The sequence below is a fragment of the Fusarium fujikuroi genome, chromosome FFUJ_chr07, assembly GCF_900079805.1.
Source record: "Fusarium fujikuroi IMI 58289 draft genome, chromosome FFUJ_chr07".
NCBI lineage: Eukaryota > Fungi > Ascomycota > Sordariomycetes > Hypocreales > Nectriaceae > Fusarium > Fusarium fujikuroi.
In genome coordinates, this window is record NC_036628.1 from 1340567 (window position 1) to 1362949 (window position 22383).

General features: G+C 48.9%; 8 protein-coding genes; 4 read left to right on the forward strand and 4 right to left on the reverse strand.

The window, feature by feature from the left end:
* Positions 1 to 71: 71 nt before the first annotated feature.
* Positions 72 to 5739, reverse strand: FFUJ_08674 (related to nucleoporin nup184; the record flags this gene model as incomplete). XM_023580598.1 has 4 exons in its annotated part: positions 72 to 1412; positions 1466 to 4606; positions 4660 to 5572; positions 5669 to 5739. The coding sequence occupies 4 exons, from the start codon at positions 5737 to 5739 to the stop codon at positions 72 to 74; spliced, it is 5466 nt and encodes a 1821-aa protein (XP_023433347.1).
* A 504-nt stretch (positions 5740 to 6243) lies between these two features.
* FFUJ_08673 (probable anthranilate synthase component II) lies at positions 6244 to 8576 on the forward strand (the record flags this gene model as incomplete). XM_023580599.1 has 2 exons in its annotated part: positions 6244 to 6563; positions 6614 to 8576. 2 exons carry the CDS (start codon positions 6244 to 6246, stop codon positions 8574 to 8576), a joined length of 2283 nt encoding a protein of 760 aa, XP_023433348.1.
* A 615-nt stretch (positions 8577 to 9191) lies between these two features.
* Positions 9192 to 10760, forward strand: FFUJ_08672 (uncharacterized protein; the record flags this gene model as incomplete). XM_023580600.1 has 5 exons in its annotated part: positions 9192 to 9375; positions 9431 to 9628; positions 9678 to 9781; positions 9829 to 10059; positions 10113 to 10760. The coding sequence occupies 5 exons, from the start codon at positions 9192 to 9194 to the stop codon at positions 10758 to 10760; spliced, it is 1365 nt and encodes a 454-aa protein (XP_023433349.1).
* A 323-nt stretch (positions 10761 to 11083) lies between these two features.
* On the reverse strand, positions 11084 to 12231 carry FFUJ_08671 (uncharacterized protein; the record flags this gene model as incomplete). XM_023580601.1 has 3 exons in its annotated part: positions 11084 to 11797; positions 11851 to 12003; positions 12058 to 12231. 3 exons carry the CDS (start codon positions 12229 to 12231, stop codon positions 11084 to 11086), a joined length of 1041 nt encoding a protein of 346 aa, XP_023433350.1.
* Positions 12232 to 13040: 809 nt separating this feature from the next.
* On the reverse strand, positions 13041 to 13618 carry FFUJ_08670 (probable Pre-mRNA-splicing factor CWC21; the record flags this gene model as incomplete). XM_023580602.1 has 2 exons in its annotated part: positions 13041 to 13335; positions 13389 to 13618. 2 exons carry the CDS (start codon positions 13616 to 13618, stop codon positions 13041 to 13043), a joined length of 525 nt encoding a protein of 174 aa, XP_023433351.1.
* A 393-nt stretch (positions 13619 to 14011) lies between these two features.
* FFUJ_08669 (related to cell cycle progression protein) lies at positions 14012 to 15280 on the forward strand (the record flags this gene model as incomplete). The annotated part of the gene is made up of 1 exon (XM_023580603.1): positions 14012 to 15280. One exon carries the CDS (start codon positions 14012 to 14014, stop codon positions 15278 to 15280), a length of 1269 nt encoding a protein of 422 aa, XP_023433352.1.
* A 764-nt stretch (positions 15281 to 16044) lies between these two features.
* Positions 16045 to 17533, forward strand: FFUJ_08668 (uncharacterized protein; the record flags this gene model as incomplete). XM_023580604.1 has 3 exons in its annotated part: positions 16045 to 16807; positions 16863 to 17075; positions 17100 to 17533. The coding sequence occupies 3 exons, from the start codon at positions 16045 to 16047 to the stop codon at positions 17531 to 17533; spliced, it is 1410 nt and encodes a 469-aa protein (XP_023433353.1).
* A 1939-nt stretch (positions 17534 to 19472) lies between these two features.
* Positions 19473 to 20730, reverse strand: FFUJ_08667 (probable G protein alpha chain; the record flags this gene model as incomplete). XM_023580605.1 has 4 exons in its annotated part: positions 19473 to 19516; positions 19572 to 20128; positions 20179 to 20521; positions 20613 to 20730. The coding sequence occupies 4 exons, from the start codon at positions 20728 to 20730 to the stop codon at positions 19473 to 19475; spliced, it is 1062 nt and encodes a 353-aa protein (XP_023433354.1).
* Between the last annotated feature and the right edge of the window lie 1653 nt (positions 20731 to 22383).

Below are 22383 nucleotides of genomic sequence, written 5' to 3' on the forward strand. Positions count from 1 at the left end.
TGACCTAAATACTTATAATATACACACCTTGGTGATTATCATTCGTTTCTCCTAAGCTCCTATATTCATATTCAATTATCTGCTTCTTCGCTTAACACATCTCTGATGGCATCTAATTGAGCCACCGCTTTCTCCTCCAAAAGACTATCATATGCCCCAGAGGCTGGCTTCATCCCACGCCAGTCCATTTCACGCTGACCTAAGGGCATGAGTCGCTCCTTTAGCAACTTCTTTGTGCTCAACCAAAAGTCGACGTTCTCTAGCAGGTTTGCCGAGTCCCATTCCACGTCAGGAATGTCCCGGTTGTTGTTCACACGAAGAGCAGCAAGCACTCGCGTGAGGAGGGCAAGGGAGTGAACCTCGGATATCGCGACAAGGGTCAGGTAGTGCGGTGACGCCCGAGACTGGGTACGACTGGCTCCAGGTGCTTCAAACCGGTCCACGCTGGCTTCCAGTAAATGAGGGAACTGATTAAGAACGTACGCAACTTCTGGGGCAACAGTTGCACCCAAAGCTGTAAGCAAGTTCAGCATTAGCGGCAACAGTCCTTTGGCCCAGATACCATAGCAACGTTGCACCACAGGGGAATCTGAATAGGGAGAAACATTGGACTTCAGCATGAACTTAGTCAGATTCGCAGATAGGATGTTGCTTAAGATTCCATCGCATGCCATCTGTTCAGCAACCATAGGGAGAGTTGAGAGTTCAAGCAAAAATAGCATGCTCAACTCGCCATAGATAGGGTCGCCTTGATCCGCCAGTCTGTCTGCCCATGAGTAGAGAGACGACGCAGCATGGAGGACTTGATGCTCGGCCATGATGTTAAGAACTTGAGTCTGAGATTGATCCATGTTGGGCAGGCTTATGCAGGCTTGAAGGATGGCTGTCAACAATCCTAAATCTTCCGGTGATACACTATTTTCGTTATCGTGAATGAGGCTGACAAGTGCGCGGAAGCCCCTGCCCACAACTCGGTCAAGGATATTCAACACAGTTTGTGTAACTATCACGGTAGTTCCCTCAAAGGCATCCTGAGATTCGGTTGCTTTCTTGCCACTGATTTGGTAGGCACGCAGAGTAACAAAAAGAGCCTTTAGTAGGGTGCGGTAGTACGAGATAGATTCAGTGCCCCAAGGCTCCTCGACTCCGTTCATGGTACCAACAAGAGTCGAGAGAAGCTGGTTGATGTCCTTGACTGGCACTGATGACTTGACAAGGCGCTGGATTAACACAAGCGCAAGGCTCGCCCTGGACTCGACAAGTTTTAGGAAGATGTGTTCAGGGCCTGGAATTCCTTGGTTGGCATTGAGACATTGTTGGGCAACTTGCAGCATTTGTTTTTCCACGGTGTCGTTCTTGGGCATGCATGTTGAAAGCTCTACAAGTAGAAACTCCCATGCATGGAAAAGGGCCTAGAAATAATGTCGTTAGCTATGCCCATGATACACAAGGCACATTCACTTACGAGCTGAGCGTCAACTAAAGACAAGTTCGTGTTTGCCCGCTCCATCTCTGTCTTGAAACCATCGTCCTTGCGACCTTTCCAGCCTGGATCAAATCGTAGCATCTGATCGGCGCGTTCCAAGTCATAGTAGTAACTCTTGCCGAGTTCCCGTGGCTCCAGGACGGTCCGCTTGAAGTCATCCACAGGGCAGTCTGAATACTTGTTGGAGAAGTTTCGGGCGAAGTTGTTGTGAAGAGACTTGTTGTAACCTCCAACCTCAACTCCATCACGCAAGTAGTAGTCGAGATCGCCAATAAGGCTCTTTGCCAATGTTCCCGAGTTGCCCAGATGCCGTGAGTGGTAAAGCTGCATGGCAAATGTCTCCGCAATATACGCGGCCAGTCTTGCCTCAAAAGCAGCACGGACAGGGTCAGACTTTACGGTGATACTGGATGATTTGAGATCTCGGACGTATTCTCTAAGCCCATCAAGATAAGCGGTGTCTTTCTGGAGTGTGAAGACTGTCCAGGGCCAGAAGTTCTGGGCCGAGGCGACAAAGTCAAGAATAACCAGGGCCTCGCTTATTTCTAGATCCTTTAACTTGCCAAGCTTGGCAAGCCCAGTAGCAAATACCGAGCTGGAAGAAACATCCGTCTTCTTTTTGTCTTTCTTCATCGCCTCCCTGGGGGTCTGCCCCGTAAGCAGGCAATTAGACATCCACTGTTGTCGGTTCCTCAGAATAGCCGAAAAGAACTTCCATGTGGCTTTGACCTCGCCCCTGAGTTCAAAGGGCTTACCCAGGGTTGATAGAAGTTGGAGAAAAGACTTGGAAATCTGAGGCCCCAAGTAACCAAGCAGTGACGGGGGCTCACTTGAGGATTTGCCAGCATTTACAACCAAAGACTCAAGCAGCCACATGGTGGGTTTGCGGAAATGGTCAGATACTGCGCATAACCGTGCAAGCAGGGTGGAGCTTTTAAAAAGGTAAGTTTCAATCATGCCAGAGGATTGCTCTAGATAATTGGCGACGCGCAGTAGTGTCGCGGAAAATTCAAGTACTGAATTTAACTGTGCTTGTACCATCTCCACGCGTCTTGGATAGAGGGTACTGTCGGCGGTTGTAAATGCTGTGATAAGGGACGATAAAAGGGGTTGGAATCGCAGAGATCCAGTTGAGGGTGAGACGAAACAGTCGATAATATATGAGGCGGCAGGTCGTAAGCATGAAGTTAGATTCTCAGAGGTCGAAGGATCGCCAAGACTGTAGCTATACATAACCACCTTTTGCAGGATTGGTACAACCTCTCGGAGCACTGACGAGCGACATGTGTCAGACGCAAATCTCCAGGTTGAAGTATTCTCAAAGATGTCTACGCCTGCTTGTGCAATGGCGTAGCTGACTTTTGCCAAAACTTTATCTGCTGTGCCCAGCCAAGGATTCAGATCTGACTTGTTTCTGCTTGTGGTATGAATACCAGCTCGTCGCTGAACAGCAGAAGTCATTGCAGTGTCAATAAGGTTTGAGAATAGTCTGAGACAAGATAGTAAAAATTCGAGCCTCTCCTGGACCAGATCGAGGCTTCCCACGACCTTGGTGAGCTTACCAGCTCTGGACTCGGAACTTAAAAGCTCGCATCGAGAAAGATATGACCACACTCTGCTAGGGTAAATAGGCAGGACCGCATCGAGGAATTGGACGCAAGAGTTCAGGATAGTGACGACAACGTCCTCACTCTCCGCAAGATCAACCTGCATGTAGTAGTCCATTGTCTCGCAGACGACTGTTAGGAGATCTCTACCACTACCCGCATCAATGTGTTTCTTTGCCTCATGAAGAATATCATTGTCAGAAAGCACCAAGGCGCCGGTGGACTCCTCCCCGGCGGCGTTCAGATGATCCATGCGAATTAGTGTCGCAAACAAAGAGATGACTTCGGCAGTTTCTTCTGGCTGGAGCATTCCGAGCTCAGATTGATAGCCTTCCTTCATCAGATTGATTTCCAGTCGTCGACCCAAGAGCGAGATAGTTGAGTGAGGATACTCCATTGAGACCACTCTACCTGTATCCGTAACAAATCGTCCATATGTGCCTGCTGGTATCCGGTACGCATCGTCCTCGACACGTCTTCCTCGCCACGAAGGGGATAACGAGATGATGGGAATATCTTGCAGCAAACAGAAAGTATTGGTGTTCTCGTCTTCTTGTGCGAGCTCGTACTCTTGGAAGTAATCGGGAAGGACGAATGTGAGTGTGGGTGTTGCACGTAAAAGGTTAAGGATCATCTGAGAGCGATCGCTCTCACGGAGGCTAGTAGCACTAGCGAGAGTTCGGCAGAGAGTGATGAACGGCAGAAATTCATAGGGATATCTGTCAAGAGCTTGCTGAAAGAAGAACTCTAGTGCAAGATGATCATTGATCATGGATGCGAGAATATCTTGCTTCTCCGAGAGGTTCTCCTTGTTTGAAATGTCCCAGTAATTTCGGCCGGCGCTTAGAATCGAAAGAAGGGAGCTTACTGGTTCGGACTGATAACCAACGATGGGGTATGAAACCTTAAGAAGCTCAAGGAAGACATTGCGAAGACGAGCACTGAGTAAGGGGGTCATACTACCCTCATCAGAGGGACCTAATGATGTTGCCATATTAGAAACGACATCAAAGACACGGCCTTGAGCCGTGACTTGTGATGCAAGCTGTTCCACCACGACAAGGTCCTTGGATGAAGTCGCATTCTCGAGGAAGCCGTCAAATTTCGAAGATTCGATGGAGAAGATGCTGCCCGCCGAGTTTCGTCTTGCGACTGGTCGAATCACACCCCCTGCCTCGAAGGTTTCTCGGGCATTTTGCTGCAGCAAATTATCACGCTTCTCTGTTCGACTTTGATAGGAAACATTCATGCGATGAAGAAGAAGCGTCCAGGCGAAAATGACGGGTGAAGCGCTTTCGCAATCGGCTTCGGCAGCGTTTAGTATGCTCTTGTGGACCTGTTCAAGGACTTCAGATGAGAGCAGGTATGTGTCGTAGGAAGTATCTGCTTGAGTAGCATCCTCTTCTCTCTCGGAAAGATAGGTCAATGAGCGAGCTGGCTTGAGTAGTATCAGGGACACGGCGGCTGAAAGAGTCTTCAGGGGCAAAACTAGCGGGGCAATGCTCTCGTGGATCTGGGGGCACTATTAGCACAAGTCTGCACATCAACATGTTGTGCAATACATACCGGCTGAACTGCGTCAAAGAATCTGTAGACTTCCATCAAAGAAAACCACTGGTTGACGGCACTAGAAGGTGCAAAATCATCGCCAAAACTGTCAACAATCTGGAAGACAACAGACAAAGCATGGATAGCTTCGGTTAGAAGTGTTCGCAGCCAATCTAGTTCGACTTCCTCCGTCACCCACTTCTCGTCCGTTACAGCTTTTAGACCTGATTCGATGCGAGACATAGAGTCTGTGAGAACTTGAAGGTAAGTCGGGAGTAGGGGTTCGGCGTCGTCTCGTGAAGGAAGCTTCAGTCGGTAGGTCTTGGCTAGGTCGAGATCAACACTGGCGAAGGTCGGCAGCCTCTCGCATAGCTTGATCGAGTTGGCATAGTCCGCAGACATCATAAAAAAACGGCGCTCGGCAAGATATGTATCGAACATGCGTCGCTGTCTCGTTTCGGGCTTCTCGAATTCAGTCCAGATCTCCTCAGCATCCAGCGCAGCCGCCGATCCTAGGTCCAAAAGAAGTCCTGACCCTTGACCATTGCTGAGGCCGGCGGCTTCCTGCAGATTCTTCGCATCTTGAGACGATAATGGGCCACTGAGATGGCGCGCAGGACGGGATTGGTGTTCTATCACGACCACACGCAAAGCTGCGACTAGGTTGATTTTGGCATTCTTGCTGAGCCATTCGGCATCTTTCTTGATCGACTCGATGTCAGGTCGTCCATCTGAGCTTGCGGGAACATTAATCGGGGCCGTTTTTGTTTCAAAGACTTTTTTTGTCGCCTCATCTGCGGGTGCGAAGGTGCTGGCAGGGTCCTCGAGAAGACGGTGAACATAGTCGTCGCTCAGAAATTCGATAACGGCAGAACTCGTAGTTCTCTGGCCAGAAGTATCAGACAGCGCAGTTGCGACGAGCTTCCAAGATCTGAGTGTTGAGTTAGCGGTGAGTTTGTGTACATAGATGAATGGATAGGCAGCCCAAGAGACGAGAGAGTGCTGTAGAGGCATTCAGTCAACTTACAGCAGTACCCGCTCCCCAGTCAGGCATTGTTCTAGGGAGGGGAAGTAAATGCGATCGGCCACCGGCGCCATTGCAAAGAGCGTCAAAAGGGCGGCAGTGGCATGCGACGCATCACCTTGCGATTAGTTAGGGTGGATGCGAAGAAAGTTTGATTTTGATGCTTGTTGACGCGCCTGGTCGCGAATGGATGGATCGAGCTTTGGCTGGTCAACTTTTTGGACCTGACCTGGAGCTAGAGAGCTCCAATTTAGCCCAAGTTTACCCGGTGCTTCAGTGGACGGCAGTTATATCGGACCTTGTGCCTCTATTCGCCATATAGAGTTAACACTGTACGAGCCATTGTGTCTCGGCCAGAGACAACAGTGCGCTAGTCAGTGCTGCACTGGCCAAAAGTCGCATTCACAGCTTCTTTGTTCAACTCTATTCAAACTCAAAGTGACTCACCTTTTGCAACGTCACCGCTCTCAGTCTCGTAAAATAACTCATTTTTACGAAGGCACGGTTTCAAAACACTCTCCCTTCTCATTATTTGTTTTTTTTTTTTTTTTTTTTCGAGAAAAAAAAAGAGAGAGAAAATGGGTTCCTCAGATATCATCGATCACTCGCCTCACCAGGCTGATCCCTCGCCTCCAATTCCAACGGCCTCTAACCTTATTCTTATTGACAACTACGACTCTTTCACCTGGAACATTTACCAGTATCTCGTTCTTGCTGGAGCTACGGTTACTGTCTATCGAAATGACAAGGTCACTGTGGATGAAATTATTGCCAAGAAACCCACCCAGATCATCATCAGCCCCGGTCCCGGTCACCCCGAGACTGATTCTGGTGTGAGCCGCGATGTCATTAGACATTTTGCTGGCAAGGTTCCTATCTTTGGTGTATGTATGGGCCTGTAAGTGTTGGTCTTTCCCTTGTATACCAATTCCTCTAACCTCCTCCAAGCCAGTGCATCTTTAATGTCTATGGCGGAGAAGTCAGTTCAGCTGGTGAATGGCTACATGGCAAAACTTCACCATTGACCCATGATTCCAAGGGTGTGTTCTCTGGTCTCAAGCAGGGTGTTCCAGTTACTCGCTACCATTCTCTGGCGGGTACCCACGTCACTTTGCCTGAGGACCTGGAGGTTTCCTCTTGGGTCGCTAAGCCTGATGGTTCCCCTGGTGTCATTCAAGGTGTTCGTCACAAGAGGTACACCATCGAAGGTGTCCAATTCCACCCTGAGAGTATCCTAACTGAAGGTGGACGAGCTATGATCACAAACTTCCTCCGCATGCAAGGAGGTACTTGGGAGGAGAACACTGAGTTCCAGAAGTCTGGTTCTGCCAACAGCGACGACTCGGCTGCACCCAAGCCCAAGAAGAACAACATTCTGCAGCGAATTTACGCCAACCGAAAGGCTGCTGTGGATGCTCAGAAGCAAATTCCTTCCCAAAGATTTGAGGATCTACAAGTTGCGTACGATCTCAACGCTGCGCCTCCCCAGATTCCTTTTGTCAACCGACTACGGCAGTCTCCTTTCGACGTTGCTTTGATGGCTGAGATCAAGCGCGGTTCTCCTTCTAAGGGCATCTTTGCGCTGGATATTTCCGCCCCTGCACAAGCTCGAAAGTACGCTCTGGCAGGCGCAAGTGTCATTTCCGTGCTTACTGAGCCTGAGTGGTTCAAGGGCAGTATTGAGGACTTGAGAGCCGTTCGACAAGTCTTGGATGGCATGCCCAACAGACCCGCAATCCTTCGTAAGGAGTTCATCTTTGACGAGTATCAGATCCTTGAGGCACGATTGGCTGGTGCGGATACTGTTCTGCTCATTGTCAAGATGCTTGATTCTGAACTTCTACAAAGACTATATAATTATTCTCTCCAGTTGGGTATGGAGCCTCTTGTTGAGGTTCAGAATGCTGAGGAGATGACGACTGCCGTTAAGCTGGGCTCCAAGGTCATCGGTGTCAACAACCGTAATCTTGAGAGCTTTGAAGTTGATCTCAACACTACAGGCCGGCTACGCAGCATGGTGCCTGAAAGCACAATCATTTGCGCGCTCAGCGGTATCAATACCCATGACGACGTTTTGATGAACAAGAGGGATGGTGTCAATGCTGTTCTAGTTGGTGAGGCCATCATGAGAGCCGCTGACGCCAGTGTTTTTATCAACCAGCTATGCTCTGGGACCGAGCCCCCTGCTAAATCTGATGTCGCGTCATCATTGTACGTCAAGATTTGCGGTACTCGGAGTCCCGAGGCTGCCCGGAAGGCTGCCGAGTCAGGGGCAGACTTTGTTGGCATCTGCCTTGTTCCTGGTGCCAAACGATGTATCTCACATGAGACTGCCCTTGCAATCTCAGAAGCATTACACACATATCCTAGCACTCGAAAATACGAAACCCAAGTGGCAGTAGTAGAGAACAAAGCCAAGGACTACTTCGAAGCTGCTGCCCAAAGACTTCGTAGTCCTCGACCTCAGCTCGTGGGTGTCTTCCAGAACCAGCCTCTGAGCGAGGTTTTGGAGAAGCAGAAGCAATACGACCTTGACCTAGTCCAGCTTCATGGTGACGAGCCTATCGAGTGGGCAAGCCTCATCCCTGTGCCCGTCGTCCGATGCTTCAAGCCTGGCCAAGTGGGAATTTCGCGTCGGGGATATCATACTGTTCCTCTTCTTGACTCTGGCTCTGGATCCGGCAAGCTTCTCAATGTCACCAATGTACAGGCTGTTTTGGAGAGTGATCCTGAGCTTCGAGTCTTCCTTGCTGGCGGCCTCAATCCTGACAACGTGGCTGAGTCTGTCAAGGCTTTGGGTCCCCTCGCTGATCGAGTGATTGGTGTTGATGTGAGCAGTGGTGTGGAGGAGGATGGAAAACAAAGCTTAGACAAGATCGCAGCTTTCATAAAGGCTGCCAAGGAAATCTGATAAAAGATAGAATAAAATACAGGTTATGCAATTGCAGAAAAATCTCATGAGCACTCCAGTTTGATTGAAGCCGTGTGGTTGTAAGCCATTTTAAAGTGCCCCCTTTCTAAGGTGGTCCTTATAATATTTCTTTTGCGGGAACCCTTCTCCAAGGCACGGATATTGTTATCCCATTCTATACATTCTCTCTCTGATGGCACAAGGCGCTATCCAACATGCACTTAGACTCATAGTCTCGCATATTCATCTCTCATCACAACAAGCCCTGATCTTGAGCTTTTACATTGACTTCTCTTCTTTTTGAAACCTCTTCCTATAATCTCACTCCTTGTTCTATCTTACAACGAGGCCCTCGGTCTTCAGCATAGTAGAGGATCTCAAGGCTGGTTGATAAGTACTTTTCTCTCTTCTAATATCATCTTTCACTTTTGGTCCTGCCCAGCAACAGCCTCTTCATCCTGTTCCACAGGATATCTTCACTTTCGCCTACCAATACTTATTCTCTCTTTCTACTTCAATTTCTATTCTTTTCCTCATTGGACTTCTGCATCTTTGACCAACGTACACCATTGATCGGTCCTCGTCCTTCAGCTTTTCGACAGTTTATCAGCAGACATGGTTGCTCAGATTTTCAAGAACCGTATAATTTCAGCTGCAGGGCCTCTCCCTGGTCAGTTGACAGTGGAAAACCTGAAGCGATGGATCTCACTTCGCAAAGGCGTCTTTATCGACGACTTTGATGAGACTGTCACTCATCTCCTCTGCACCAAGGAACAGTTCGACAAGAAACTTCCCAAAGGTACTAATCTTTGTTTCTTGTTCTCTTTATATGGCAACTACTTATAACTTGTTAGTCAAAAAGGCATTGAAACTTGGAAAGGGCATTCACATTGTTCATTGTGACTGGTTCGAGTATTCGACGGTCAAGAACAAGAAATTGCCTGAAGCGGACTATTCCATGAGAAGTCTCATCGCAAAGGAAAACGCAAAGAAGAGAGAAATGGCTCGGATCGAGAAGGGTATAAGGAACGCGGAGAAATTTGTTAACACAAGTATGCTCTTCGCAGTTCTACTGATTTATGAAAACTAAAGCTCTTCTAGACCGCTTCCACCTCTATCGAGATCGTCTCAACTTTGTCTACGAGGTCGACCTTACTCGAGATAATGAGTTCACAGGCGAGTTCGGACAGAAGTATACTCTTTGCGTAAGTAAGATTTGCCTCTCGCATGTCTTGATACTAACAATAAACAGTTATGGGAGTCCAACGCCAAACCTCACTTGTACTGGTTCACGGCCAAATTCCTCAAACAAAAGGGGAGCTCTCAGCCCATGTATCATCGCCCTAGTCCTCACGAGGGAAAATGGAGGGTGGAGATGGAGCTGTTTATGGACTTCTTTAAAAAGAAGACTGGGATCGCTTGGGAAGATCGGGTGTCACTAGCCCAAACAATGCCCAGTTCGTATTTTCAGTACGAGCCTCCGGTATGTCTCAAGTCAATTGCTCTTCATGAAGATAATTTGCTAATGATATTTAGTCCAGGGGTAAACCCATAGGGAGACGACTAAAGCACGACATCGAGTTTTGTCGAAATATCAATGCTACGATTCGGGGGTTACCGCTGCCTCCCCCCGAAGAAGAGGAGCGTAAGACTGATTCGGCTGAGGATGAGTCTGATGATGGCCCAAGAGCCCTTGAAGAAGATGATGATGAAGTGATGGTTTCACCCCCGGATTCCCCTCGCGCTGTGGCGGGAGAATCTGGCATCGACCTAAAGGAGCTTGGGGACGACATTGAAATGGCTTCACCTCCTGGTCCTGAGAAGCTCAAAGATGAAAACGAATCCTACTCCAGCTTGGGAGCCTCTCGGGACTGCAGGGAAGAGATTCCACCTTCTGAGTTTGAGCATTCTCAGGATGAAAAGGCAGCCATCACTAATTTTGAGACCATTAACGGTGAAAGGAAGGCTGAATCACCTCCTGAGTCTGAGAAGGCTCAGGAAGCAGACAAATCGACTGGTGTCTTTATGGATGATGCAGAGACCAATAGTGCTCTTGCTACTCCAGCCTCTTCTATTGCTGAGAAAGACCTATCACATGCAGAAAATGAGGGTGCCGCCGTGGTTCCTGGTGATGTGGGCGAGATGGGAATCTCCTTTGAATTCGAGACACGAGAGTCTCTTTAGTTGGGAGTTCATCTGATGGTTATGGGTATTGCAGGCTTGCTATCTTGCTGGGCATGACAAAAACGAGTGCGCCAGGTCTCGGGTTATCAATTATGAATCTCAACCCCAATTGCTAGGGAGCTTAAGTAATGGGCTACTGTTGGTTGGAGCAGCAGAAGATGATTGGGACGTGCATATCTTGGGGGACTTGGTGGCAATCGCTCAGTATGCTTGGCGTATATAGAATGATAGCTAATTAGATAGCAATGCTCATAATGGCTTATAGTTGATTCACTTGTACATAAACCGATGTGTTATTGCCAGTCTCCTGTTGTTTCCGGTCTTCAGAACCTCAACTTTGGCAAAACAAAGACCACGAGTATGCATGCCACAGCAAGCAAAGCAATATATGCATACAGGAGTAGTCTCCCAAAGTATCCCTTTCCTTCTGTCATCCTCTTGAGCATACCCATTCGCCCCTTCGCCGCCTCCATGCTCTGTTCCGTCTTATCCATTCCCTCGCCTGCACGCGCCACTACGTCCTTGTCTGCCTCGAGAGTTGTTGAGAATCGTTGTGAGCTTGACTTTAGAGCACTCGCCATCTGAAGAATCGATTCTGAAAGGGCTTCCTGTTCGGCTCGTTGATGGTCAAGTAAAGCTTCAGCCGTTGCTGTTGATGTTTGGGGAGTGGAGGGTTTGCTTCGATTGACGAAAAGCGCCGCGCGTGCCGTTGAATGGGCAGACGGTGATGGAGATGAAGGTGCACCTCTTGATCTTAGGTTCTGCGTTGTTTGCGTGGGTTGTTGTTTGTGCTCTTGCGATGTCGTAGACGTGTCAGGGGGTGTTGTCGATGCTGGCGCTGGTACTGTGGCTGTTGTCACTGGTATCGTTGTTGCCTTGGGGGGCTCTGACTCGGCATCATCATCTTGCCCTGAGCTTTCCGTGGGTTGGCCTGTTGATATGGAATCGACCATGCTATCGCTCGGCGTAGGTATTATTTCTGAGAGGATATCTTCTCCGTCGGTACTCTCATCATCTTCGTCCTCCTCAATTGCCACCTGTCGTGATGTCAGCTTCGATCCTTTGCCTTGTCCCATAAACCATTTCTTACTTGTCTCAAGTCTTCTAGCCTATCCAGTAGCAGTTCTAGAAGCTCTCTCTTCCTGTTCAAATCACTTTGTACTTCAGCCCTCCGACCTGGCGCTTTAATTCCAAGCGCATCGTGTTCTAGTTTCGTCAAAGAGCTTCGTGCATATTCGAGATTCTACAGCTCAGAGTCAGTGTAAACGGATGTGGAATCCGGCACGGGCGCTCTCACAGATGCTACTCGTGCTCTTTCGAATTCGCTCGATCGTAGTCGTCGTTCGCGGTCGCTATCTGTATGAAGAACGGTCTTTTGTAGTCGCAGCAGCAGGGTTCCCAGCTCTGCTGATGCAATATCGATTGCGCTTCTATTAATTGGATGTACGGTAGAATTTGAGAGTCGCGCCATGGTCGTCTTTTTGTTTGGTTGTCGATCTCTTGAATCTTCCCCGTCTCTGGTACTGTCGTTGGTGATTTAAGTGACGTGTGAGGTTCGGAAGCTCAAGCTATAGCGGGTCTTTGTAGCATGAGCATGTGCCAAGCCCCGTCGCAGCCTATAAGGCCATACCTAACGACCAACTGGACTCTTGCTGAATAGGGTCAATATATAAATCCTATACAAGAATATAAATCGGTTCATAAACGTTTAGTGGGCTATAAGGTTTAAGGACGTTGAACCTCATTTGGCCAGTGTCAGATCAAGGACCGTACCAGAAGGCACCTAGCTGATGGAGTAGATCACGCAGCTGATGCTCGTGTTTCCATTATCATTCATAGGGAGGAGGCCAAGACAAGATAAGATGACCATAATAAGACACCCAGAACCACTGCAGTAGGTACACAGTGGAATACGGAACATACTAGCGATAATTTATGAGTCGTTATTTGAAGGAACAAAACCTCGTGTCCGGTGTGGGAGAATATCCTACCCTATATATCGCATATTGGGTTGATCAGTCCCAATGCCCAAACGCCATACGCCGCTCGAAAATGAACAGAAACATGACAGTAAAACCATACAAAAACCGATGCCATATTTACCCGTCCCGTCCGCGTTTTCGATGGACGGAGGGCTTTAATAACAATGGCAGTTTACTGGCGAAGCATGAGACCGCCCGATGCTTGGCAATTGTCCAAATACCGAAAGCTCTGCGTTCCCCCTTAAAACGCAAGGTCCGATAATATAGTGGCCGATGTGTCTTGAGTTGGGTGGTCAACCTAATCTCTTGGCTCACTTTTCCTATCGTCACCTTCATCCTTCTCCTCTTCCTTCTCCAAAGCATTGCGCAGCCTCTCTTCTTGGCGCTTCCAATGACCTCCCTCTTCATAGTCTGCGCTGATCTTCAATGCTTTCCGTAGTCGTTCGCTCTCCTTGATCTTGGCATCGGCCATCTCGTGGACCTGGTGTTGCTTAAATGTCTTTCTTTGGCCGCCCCTCCTCCCAGAATTCATCTCGGCGAGGAGTTTTTGTCGGAGCTCGTCGCATCGCCTATCGATCTCGTCTTCGTCAACCCTTGACCATGTTAGCACAGCCAGCTTTGCAATTGGATGTATTCAAAGTTGTACTCTTCTTCTTCAAGCTTGTCCCTCAAGTCAAAGACCTTAACTTCGACTTCGCGCTTGCGGTCATGCTCCAGGATCCCCTTGTCTGGCTGCCGTTGCTTGTGTCGCAAGCTATCGAGGTCTTTGGGATAAGGAGCGCCGTAGTCGCGAGGCTTGATCTGAGCAAGGTTGCGTTGAACGTAGCCCGAGGTGCCACTACCTCGGGGGGTGTTGAGACCAACGTTGTCAGACATTACAGTAGACAAAGTGTCGTAATTTGAATTGTTGAAAGGACTGTTGGTGTAAGTCGGCGCGAAGATAATGTTATGGACAATCGAGATCTGTGATGAATGCGACAGCAATAGGCAAGGTGGATAGTTATTGGTGATGTAGGGACCCTTCTCTGCCGTTGTCACCCAGCTAAATCTTTACCGCCTACCTCTCTCGGAAGATAAGATAAGCAACTATCGCCCCTCCATGATGGAGGGGCATGGAATATTTGGATAATTTGTAAGTGAGTCAACATTTGAACATTGACAGCATAACCCACCACTTTTTGTTCTCTTCAGAAAAGTGACACGACAATTGGATACCGAGGACTTCTCATACTACAAGCCTTTGATTCAAGACCTTCGATCATACCCAAGATGCCTCACGTTCCCGCTTCAGCTTCAGCTGACAGTCAAGACGATGCGCCTGAGCTCGTTTTCCCGCCAGTCACTAAAGATCATATCCAAAATTGCTCCTACGACTCCTGGTTTCCTAAATACCGAAGTTCGTGTCTCAAATCTCGCATAATACCACTGCCACCTTCATTCGTCGAGTATCTCCATGAAGACGGTATAGTTCTTGCAGATGATGATGAGAATCAAGACGAGCCTGAAGAAGAATGGCATGCATCATCCAATACATCTGCAAAGCCCCAAGTTAGGGATCCTGATTCGTCAGATGATGAGGAAGACGAACCTGAAAGGCTCCCTCCTAACCAGAGGTTCCCGGAGACACACAATCTCATTAAAGAGAAGATTGCAGAATTAGGTGGCTCAGTTGCGCCCAAGTTGAACTGGTCTTCACCAAAGGATGCCAAGTGGATTTCGCCTCATCAAAACACACTCAAGTGCACAACTCCAAACGACATCTACCTACTCCTCAAGTCATCTTCTTTTGTTTCTCACGATCTCGATCACGCCTTCGACGACTGCACTCTAAGACCTCCGACCAAGCCATATGCGCCCGTTCTTGTTCTGAGACCATTCTTCACTCCTCATGTGGCCCTCGAATTTCGATGCTTCGTCAAGCACAGAAGTCTCATTGGTATCACACAGCGAGATCTCAATCATTATGATTTCTTGGAGCAGATTCGACCTCAGCTGTGGCGTAAGATCAAGACATTCTTCCGAGAGAAACTGAGGTTCACATTTCCTGACGCCAGCTTCGTTTTTGATGTATATATTCCAGAGAACTCCTTTGAGAAAGATGGATTTGGAAGGGTCAGGTTAATGGATATTAACCCATGGGCTCCTCGAACAGACAGTCTCCTTTTTGGCTGGCAAGAGCTGCTTGAGATGGATGTTAAGAACCCCCTCTATGGAACCTCAAGTAATGAGGCTGGTGCGGATGCCAGCGGTGAAGACACAGTCACAGAAGGTGAGGAGGAGGAGGAGGAGGAGGAGGAGGATGACGATATTGAGTATCGCCCTGAAATGAGTCCCGAATTCAGGATAATAGAAAAGGATGACCCAGCTGCACACAACTTTAGTAGTCCACAATACTCAGCGCACAAGCTACCAAAAGAGGTAGTCGATGCAAGCATGGGTGGCCAGGGAGGGTTGATGGAGTTTGCGATGCAGTGGAAGGAGATTACCGAAGGACGGGGAGATGGAATTTGGGAACAGGCAGCTGGTGCTAGGCAATAGAGTCTCAGAACTAGATAACATGAACGGCCTATTGAAGAGTGAAATGGTCATCTACTCGTCCGTCCGTTGAATAAGCCAGCCGCCATTGGGCAACATTGAATATAACTGAGTTTAGAGCATCGATATGCCTAATCAATGATGGCGAAGGGGCAGAGATTTAGGAAAGAGAGTTATTGTATGATATTTTGGGTGTTCACAAGTTCAATGAGTTGAGTTCACCGATTTCATAGGGGTTGAACACCTCAACTTGGTGAACTTGAGCAGAGACACTCCTGCATACCTAGGTATCTAGAGCCGCACGTTGACCAAAGCTTGTGCCGTTCTTGCAAGTGAATGAAGGTGAATCATCAACGGGCAGAGCCAATGAGGTAACTGTACGCGTCAATGATTAACTTTACGTGAGGGAAATGAATCTGCATGCCTACCTAGGTACCTATAGTAGGTCAGTGACCTCGCCCGCTCGCGTACTGTGCTGCAGCGCGATATGCACGGCGCGTGGAAAACGCGATAAACAGTGGGGTCACTATGTCAACAGCTCACTGCTCCTTTTGGCCCCGGTCTACTTCTCTCTTTTCTTCCTCCCTCTCTTCTTTTTGTCACCCATTCTTTTTAACCTTGCCAAGAATTTATTCGCACTCATATCAAGTTGCCTGCTATCACTCACTGCCTAGGTTTATATTCTTCCTTTACCATACATCCGTTGTCGGTCTCAAGGACTCTGTAGAAGTCTACCTTGTGGTCCTTTGGCAACTCTCGAGATCTACATGTCGCCCTTCGCCTTCAGAATGGGTAAAATGAAGGCTGCGCGCACTACGCACCGACACACACCCCTCTCCAATGCTGGAACACGTTCTTCAAACCGCATTGCTGCAAAGAAGGAGACCAAGCGAACGAATCAAGCTGGGTCGAGCCAGAAGAAAGTTCTATCTGCTGCTCATGAGCCTGGTTCTTCTCAGGAAACTATCAAGAACTCGAGTGATTCATCCCAGCAACCCCCATTCAGCAGCTTCAGCAGCTATAACTCTAACGAGTATGTTGAGCTTCCCACACTTGCGTCCAGACACTTAATCAATACCACTAGCAGCCGCCACTCAGCTGGGCAGGTCGAGGGAACCCTGACTCTCGCTCACCGTAATCCTCAGGTCCATGGCACCGTTGTTACGTCCTCAGGTCCTTCCAACAACACAGCTGGATCAGACACACCCCAGCTGACAGCTGGTGACGTCGCTCTAGAAATCTATGGCAGCAGAATAGTGATTGATAGCACTCTCGGTAAAAAGCTAGCCGGCGAAACATCCCTACGACCCATCCGGCAGCGTCGCTCTGACATGGTTCTCAACATGGAGCGCCGCAGCAATGTCGAAGCCTTCTTGGCTCATCTCACTGGAGTCCAGGTCAGCCGGTCTTGCAAGAATTGCTCCAAAGGACACGGTCCTTGGTCTGAGTGTATCATCTATGATGGCCAGATGTGTGGTAGCTGCACAAACTGCTGGTTCAATGCCAGTGGTTCTCGATGCACTTTTCACGGTAAGCTGGCTCTCATGCCACACCAATATCATGAACCAACGCTCACATCTCACAGAGAACAACCAAAACTCCATCTATGCCCCGGCACCATTGTATCACCCCCAATCCGCGGGAATGCCAACACAGCCTTTCCAATACGCCCAGCTCAATCCCCTGGCGCTTCCCCAAGGCATCCTCCCCATGAACCGAGAAGCTGCCGCGTCTGTCTACGTGGAACCTCAAATGCGCAACCAGTTCGCTATGAGCATGATCCAGTCATTGGGACTCGGTTCCGGCAAATAGAATTTGCCAGGTCCCGCCAACAACATGGTCGGCAATGTTGTCTCAAATGTCGCTGCTATGAGCCAAGGAGAACGAAAGTTTGCACATGTAGAAAGGGCTGCGGAGGAGCTTGGTATTCGCCTTGCGGAGCTGCATGACTTCCTTGCCACCTCCGAGGGAAATGCTTTCATGGCTCAGCTTTCTGGCATGGCTAGTCCCCAGCAAATCTCTTCTGCGGACGAACAACCCCAGGAGCCACTCTCCCAAGAGCCTTCTTCACAGAACGATGCCCACCAGGAGCGCGCTTCCCAAAATACTTCTTCCTATGAACCTTCTTCCTATGAGCCTTCTTCTGAGGAGCAGTCTGCTCAGGAAACCTTGTCACCGGGAGGATTTTCTCAGGGAAATGTCGAAGCGCATCCTATGGCATTGACTCTCTTAAACACTCCGCCAAATGAGAACTGAGTGGTTCTATGCTCAGTGAGACCGCCGACGCACAACGCTTCCATTGAGCAAGGCTCAATGCTATGACGGCCCTCAGCAATGCGTCCAACACGCAGTAGACAAAAGAATAAAAAGACCAGGCAACAAATCTATAGAGTTGTCGAGTGATGTGAGTCCACTCACACGGTTCACTGGATCCTACTAACCAAGTCGCAGTGCCCCTTGATCTCCCCTGAACCAGAATTTGGAACCCCTTGCTTATTGTGTGATCTCAAGTGAGTTTGCCGCTTGTTTCGGGCTACGCTCTGTCTTGAGACTACCATTGGAATACGCATTGTGTCACCACTGGATGAGAAAACTGCGCACCAAACCAGCATGCTCGTAGCTATGAGCGTGTACGCCATATCGAGTAATAACCACCCCGCCATTTCTTTTTTCGAATCTTTCTTTTTTCTGTACCGCGCGGCTGGCTCGATTCAAGACACATGTCGCCACTCTTCGATATCCGTGCAGTTCAGCCGAACTATTTTCTTCACCAACTTGTATGATCATGTATTCAGGACAAACCGATAGGAAGGGCAGAGATTGGCTAGCAAGGCTAGCGTGTATATGGCAGCTTTCAAGTAGTCTTGGTGGCGAGGCAGTCTTGGTTGGCTCTAGACGGAGATCGACTACTATCTGTACCATTATCGATCTCGAGCAAGAATGAATCAAAGGCTCTGGGATACTTTTATGCCGAGATTGTCGGATATAATCTATTAGGAGTAGTAGAGCATAGTTTTCCTGACAAACTTGAGACAACCGAAACAGACAAGATCATGAAACACGTAAGTCGCAATAGGACGTGGCTATTTGCTGCGTATGCATTTCTGGTATGAGCGGTGGAAGCTAGATCGCCGCCACTTGTGTAGTTTTCGTGAAACATTCCCTTCCTTGCCATCTCTCGTGTATATTCTGCCTCTCAGGAAAGAGAACGAGGTCGAGTCAAGTCACATGACCTTGTTTATCTCAGCCTTGAGGACACCATCACAAGCAAACATCCAACTGCTCTCACGCCTGTCTCATATCCAGAGACAAAACCTTCATAGTTCTGTAGGGCGATGGCCACGGATGTGTCCCCGTTGAGAAACGTGCGTGGGTAGCGCGCGTCAATATCCTCTGCTCTGGGCAAAAACGGGCACTGGGTTTGACTTCAAGACATACGCCAAAAGAAAAGTGAGTCAAAATCCAAGCGAAAAGAGCAAACAAGACAGACAAAGTGCGGAATTTGACGACAGGCGGTGTGCTTGTTTCAGACGGAAGATGCGCCAAATCATTATTTTACAATATACTTGATAGTTGAAATTAAACGGAAAAACACCGCATCCGAGTGACGAGTGAGTAAACAATACAATGCTAACGTGTGGAGGGAAACAAGGCATGGGCGGTAGTGGTTAGTGGTAGGAAAGAGTTTCGTAATTAAACAAAGTAGATGACCACCATCCTCCATCGCCCGCACTGTTTAGATGCAAATAATGAACCCTTCTTCCAGCCTCGTCCGTCACGCTCTTGAACGGGCAAATCATATCTTCCCGACGTCATGGGCGGCCATGACCACTGGCCTGGGCGGCTTCATCATCTGTGGTCCACCATTCTTAAAATCCTTCTCCCTTTAAAAAGACGTTTTTGTGATACAAGGCAACTCCCATCCATCAACCGGAAAATCCTTACAAAGAAACGGAACCAAGGTCGACCTGGGCACAGCCAAAGCTAGTGGTAAATCTGGCGTAATGGGTGAGCCGGACCGTCAGTAGCCGTCGTCGACCCAAGGAGTCACGCAGTTGTTAACTAGCGCCTTCGCTCCTCCGGTGTGACGAGTACAAGAAAAAATCGTGAGCCATATCCCCGTGGCCCATCTAAGCAGTGTCGTTATTAAGTTCGAGGGTATTCGTGTTTTGTGACAGCAAGAAAAAAAAATCATTTAGATAAGACCGCAGAGACGCAAGTTCTCTTGGATAATGATATCTGTAGCTTGTTAGAATACTGGTGTTTGGGTAACACTCGAGTCGGATTGGCTTACCATTGACAGCCGCCATGACGAAGCGGATCTGAGTGGTATCGGTTGCGCAGGTGAAATGGGTATAGATCTGCTTAGTCTCATGTTGGTTCAAACTGACGAAACGGTTGAGGATGTAATCGCAAGCCGCAGCATAGTCGTCACCGCCCTCATAGTCAGGGAAGTAGTTCTTCATGGGGCTGACAGGCAGCTTCTCCTTGAAACGATCGATCTTGTTGAGGAATAGAATGATCGATGTCTTGATGAACCACCTTGAGTTGCAGATGGAATCGAACAGAGTGAGAGCCTCCTGCATTCGGTTGACAGTCTCATCCTCAAATAGGAGCTGATCGTACTCGGAGATGGCGACCAGGAAAAGAATGGTGGTGACGTTCTCGAAGCAGTGAATCCACTTCTTTCGCTCGGATCTTTGACCACCGACGTCGAACATTCTGTATGTGAGGTCGCCGATGATGAATGTGGTCTCAGTAATACCGGTGGTCTTGACACGAGATCGGAGGACATCCTGGTCGTTAGGCATGTAATCAGGAGCAGCGATGCGAGCAATGTTGTCGAAGTAGCTGTTCAAGGTTAGTAAACGAAAATAGTTGTTTCCCTCAGATACACATACTATCGGGCTGAGTCGTTAAGCTGGTACTCGCGAGATCGCTTAAAACATTCTTGCACACCACGATCCTTCCACAAAGCCTCGATGGCGCTGCCAACCTCAGGTGGGAGGACGTCGCCTTCGATCTGAGCGGGTTGCATGAAGATGGTCTGAACGTGGTACTCCATGCGCTGGTCCTCAAGTGGAAGCTCGAGAGACTCCATAGCCTCGAGGATGACACGCATTGACTGAACGGTGTTGCTGAAGATGATTTCCTTGAAGGATTCCCGCTCGTCGCGCGAGTAGCCACCCTCATGAATGAGTTTCATCTGCTTGAGGATGGTTGACTTTCCAGATTCACCAGCACCTGTGAGCGTGTTAGAAAGCGGCCCGATCGACATCCTTCGCGACTCGTTGCGTTGAGAAGCGCGCGGGACCGAAGCAATTGGCAAACGTACCGAGCAGGAGCATCTTGATCTCGTTTCGCTGCATCATCTTGTCGCGCTTGAGCTGATTCTCAATCTCCTCATTCCGGGCCTTGCCCTCCTTCTCCTCTGTGCTCATTCCGCAACCCATTGTGACGGTAGTACTGTTTACTTCTTTCTTCTTCGCAAGATTAATAGGAAATGCTGGAACAGATTAACAACGTCGACGACGCGGTGTTTACGTGTGCCGTCGTGGTCGCGAAATAGGTGGGTGAATGGGTATAATCTAGAGCCGTCGACGTTAGTGATTAACAACGCTCCAAGTCGTGGCTCTGACGAAAGACAATCTGGTCGAGGATAGAAGGATCCCGACTTGTCAAGGTATAGAGAAGAGAAAAGAGATGAGATGGAAAAAGCAGACGAAAGCGAAGGCGAAGGCGATGTAAGGTTGAGGTAAGGTAAAAAGGTGGAGTGAAGGAAGAGAAAAGGAGATGCAGAAGCAGCTTTTGGCGTAGCGCAGTAACTGGGGACCGGGACCGGGACTGACTGGGACTAAGGTGCACTACGACTGGGGGAGAAGAGAGGCTGCAATTTGGGGCACGACACACGAGTCGTGCCAGCACAGGCCAAAAAGGCCCAGCCCAGGGCGGAATCTCTCGCGCCTCCTCCCCTGGGCCAGGGGGTGAGGGGGTCCCTAGACCTAGAGGTTGGAGCTTTTTAGGTAGCCCGGGGGGTGGAGAACAGGGGGTGTATCGTCGGGTGGTACCTCATACTGTTCTGGGATTGAGGTGGTGATCAAGTGAAGAACCGAAAGAAATGAACAGGCGCAATCGCGTGGAGAACTGCGATGTGGTAACTAACCTTCTGATTTGATCTTGTAATATCGTTTGAGCCGGATAGTAACAAACTTGGATTGTGATGACCTGGTACGGCGGCGAAATGTTCTCTCCTCTCAACTCGTGATGATACGTTGATGCTTGAGGGCAAAAGGCAAAGAAGCTGGAGAGGCAAAAGCGGCTGGCGGGTATGCGGATGAATTGGGATGGATGTCACAGGACAGGATAAGCGGGTGAGAATGAAGATGAGAATGGATCGAACAGCCCCGGTAGAGTAAATACAGTAGAGGAAACCCTAAATAAACGGACTGGAAGCCGGAAGGGGCACAAAGCAGTAATCACAGAGGGGGGGCCTGTGGTTTTAGAAAGGAGAGAGAATGAGTTAACAGACAACAGAAGCAGAAGCAGAATTAAAGACGGCGGAGGATGGACGCAATTGGGAGAGAAGGAAAAAAGGATGCGGCCGGGGACACCGTCAATGAAACTGCAGCGGCTGCTGATTGGATACAAGACAGAAAAGTAGGCGTGCCTTGAGCTCTTGGAGCCAGCCAGATGGGAACTGGTCTGGCACTGGAAGCCAAAGAAGAGAAAAAGAAAATGAGATGAGATGAGCCACCCCAGTCAGGTACCGCTTGTTTTGCAGAAAACCTCAGTGTTTATCTGGTACCTTTCTGGTAAACCTTACCTACTAGAGTTGGTTAGCAGGGTCCTCTGCTACCGCTTTAGCCCCGGACACTTTCATTTGCATTAGGATCCATGGATCTCGTTTATTACCCGGGTTATGTACAGATTGGGTGAGTGGAAGATGGTTTCACAGCCTGTCTGTCCATTATCACGAGCCGCTAAATCACCAGAGATACTTACTTTGTGGGAAAGCTAGAATTCCTCGTGTAACAATATACCTCAGGAAAGCTCTCCTCACTCCAATTCAGATAGCAATTGCTGTCGAAGCAAATCGTACGGTGCTC